Raw genomic sequence first — 2,671 nt, 5'->3', positions numbered from 1 at the left:
GGAGGGAGGGTGGTGGTGCTAGGGGGAGGAGGTGTGCCCTGTTTATAGTCACCTGGTTGCCCTGGGGCCAGCAGGTGCTCCCTCAGAATTAACCATTTGGGGGCTGGCCAGACTCTTGGGACTGTTACCCCAGCCCAGCCTCATCCAGAACCCCTTCTCCCTGCACCCAGGTAACTGCGGGCAATGGGGGCAGCAGCCTGTCCTTCACCAACCCAGCTACTACCTCTGCGGACTTGTAGGGGCTTCTGGGCCAGCCGTGCCTGCCTGCCTCTGGTTCCTCAGGCCAGAGCCCCCCACCCCCCACCCCCTCCGCTGCCACTGCTGCTGGTCAGGTAACCTGCTCACAGCCTCCTTCAGGGGTCCCTGCTGGTTCTCGACGACGACATGGGAGCCCTGGTGAAGCCCACCCCTGGCGCAGGGGAGATGCCCAGGGCAGAAGCTGCTCCCTGATGGGAGGGCCAGCCCAGAGAGCCCCAAAGGTGGGGCTAGTAATCGGAACTTCACTGAATAAAAGTTAGGCCTCTGTTCTTTCATCCGTGGTCCAGAGATGAGCGCACCCAGAGATGAGCGCACCGGTCAGGGTGGGCGTGGGAGGGGGTGCCCCGAGGCAAGAAAGAGGGGGGCTCATTTGAGGAGGAACAAGAGGTGTGGAGAGGGGACACTGGGGCCCAGGGTGGCTGGAAGTTCCCTCTCCCATCCCTGAGGTCGAGGAGGAAGGAGGAAACGAAACCTGGGCTGGCCTGCGGGCAGCGAGGAGGCTGCGGTGACCAGACTTCACCTGAGCTCTCGGTCCCGGGCTCCAGGTTTCACCTGCATGCAATGGCCCTCGCCCTGCTCTCCCCTGGCACGGTGCCCCCAGGCAGCTCTATTTTTAGCTGCCCGGGTGTGAAGTAAATCCTTGGGTAGCGATAACAGTGGCAGAGTCAACAGGGGTTCGATAAGCTAAGCAGGGTTGTGTCAGATCCATCACTGATGCCAGGCCTGGTCCCCCCTCAGCCCCCACCCCTCACCGCCCCACCCATCTTGCTGACTCTGGGGTCCACTGCCCAGCACCCTGGGAATGGGGAAGTGGTTCTGCTTCCCTGACTCCTTTGGGCCCAGGCACCGTGCCTACCCTCCTCCACCTCATTTTCCCAGGGGCTGGGCACCTTTGGGACGGAGGAATGTTGGGAAAAGCAGACTGCTCAGGAGCCCTGGCCTGGGGGGCTCCCCTTCTGGAGGTGGCAAAATAACTGGGCAGCCGCCACCCAGCCTTGGGACAGCAGGGCCCCCTTAGTCCTCCCACCTGCCATTCCAAGCACAGCAACCAGGAGGAAAGGCCAGGCTCAGGGAAGGCAGAAAAGTGCCTTGCACCACAGTTTATTGTTGATAAACCATGACGTTCACAGCTGTTGCTTGGCCCAGGCCTAGCAGTACCCACCACGGGTGGGCACCAGTGGGCACCAGAGGCCTTGCCTGGCCCAACCCAGTGGGGACATCCAGCCTCAGAAAGGGGCCCCAAGGGAGACATGGCACATTGGCATGAGTGTGGACTGGGTGAAGCATGCAGGAAATTGAGGAAGGGCCTATGGGGCATGCGGCTGGGGGCATGAAGACCCAAGTAAAGCAGCGTGCCAGGGTCCCCCTCCCCTCACCAGGGGGTGCCTGGCCAGTGTCCACCCCAAGGTTGGATGTCATTGGGCATGCCCGGGACAGGGAGCTGGGCAGAGCTGCAGATAACACCTGATGTTGAGGTGCCCTCCCTCCTGGCCAGCCTTCGGAGGAGCACAGGACAGGGATGGGCAGGGACGCTTTCGGGGCCTTTAGGCTAGGTGCCCTAGGTGCCAAGGACTGGGCATGGGGCAGGGGCAGGGCTAACAGGCAATGGAGAGAAGAGGGGCCTGGGGAGACACAGACACAGGGGCAGGTCGGGGCCACGTTTTAGGCAGTTTGGGGGGCACGACGTTGCCGGGGACTAAGCCGGCACCAGGAGGCTTGGGGAGCCAGGGCCCCGAAGAGCGGTCAATCCAGCTTGGCGAAGCCGCCAATGGTGACCTTCCTCTCCGGCTTAGTGCCCACGGGCTCCTGGAGCTGCACCGCCCCGCCGCCGATGAAGCAAAAGGCTGGGCAGACGGGCCCTGAGCAGTCCAGGGGGCACTCCATGAGCCCGCGGAAGGACACTGCGTCCAGGAAGGAGACCCGGCCCCGTTCGTAGTCCAGGCAGATGCCCAGTCGGGGCGGCAGCGGCACGGTGCAGCCGGCCGCGGGGCCGTCCCTCCCGGTCAGCCCGGCGCTGGCGCTCGCCGCCGCCGCCCCCAGCAGGATCTTGCCCATGCCGATGGTCAGGAAGGCAAAGGGGGGCGGCGCCTCCACGGTGGCATCTTCTGCACCGCTGTCATGCCCGCTGTCCGGGTCGTACCTGCGGAGCGGGTGTCGGGGAGGAGGGGGGGGGGTGGAGTCAGGCTGGCAGCATGGGTAGCAGGGTGGAGGTGTTGGCAGAATGGGGTGGTGGGCCTCAGAGGGGCGTAGTTTGGGTGTCTGGCGGACCACACGTGTTGGCGGATCTATGGGGTGGGCGGTTTGGTTTGGGGAGAAGGGGGCGTCGGAGGAAAAGCGCATTGGCAAGAGGTGGTGTGTGTGTGTGTGTGTGTGTGTGTGTGTGTGTGTGTGTGTGTGTGGAGGGAGGGTGGTG

At 64.1% G+C, this 2,671-nt stretch overlaps 1 protein-coding gene across 2 annotated transcripts in view; it reads right to left on the bottom strand.

Annotated features, from left to right (window-relative positions):
- Positions 1-1,325: 1,325 nt before the first annotated feature.
- TRIM46 (tripartite motif containing 46) overlaps positions 1,326-2,671 on the bottom strand; it is a 9,057-nt gene continuing 7,711 nt past the window's right edge. For both annotated transcript variants that reach the window (XM_004714658.3, XM_045298511.1), the window contains exon 10: positions 1,326-2,398. In XM_004714658.3, the coding sequence (XP_004714715.1) occupies positions 2,002-2,398 (397 nt within the window). In that variant the 3' untranslated portion in view covers positions 1,326-2,001. The remainder of the gene's footprint in view (positions 2,399-2,671) is intronic.

This window comes from Echinops telfairi, unplaced genomic scaffold (assembly GCF_000313985.2).
Source record: "Echinops telfairi isolate 266 unplaced genomic scaffold, ASM31398v2 ScPeMD7_7425;HRSCAF=8463, whole genome shotgun sequence".
Taxonomy (NCBI): domain Eukaryota; kingdom Metazoa; phylum Chordata; class Mammalia; order Afrosoricida; family Tenrecidae; genus Echinops; species Echinops telfairi.
Note: the sequence above shows the minus strand (reverse complement) of the source record. Positions and strands in the feature narration are given on the sequence as shown.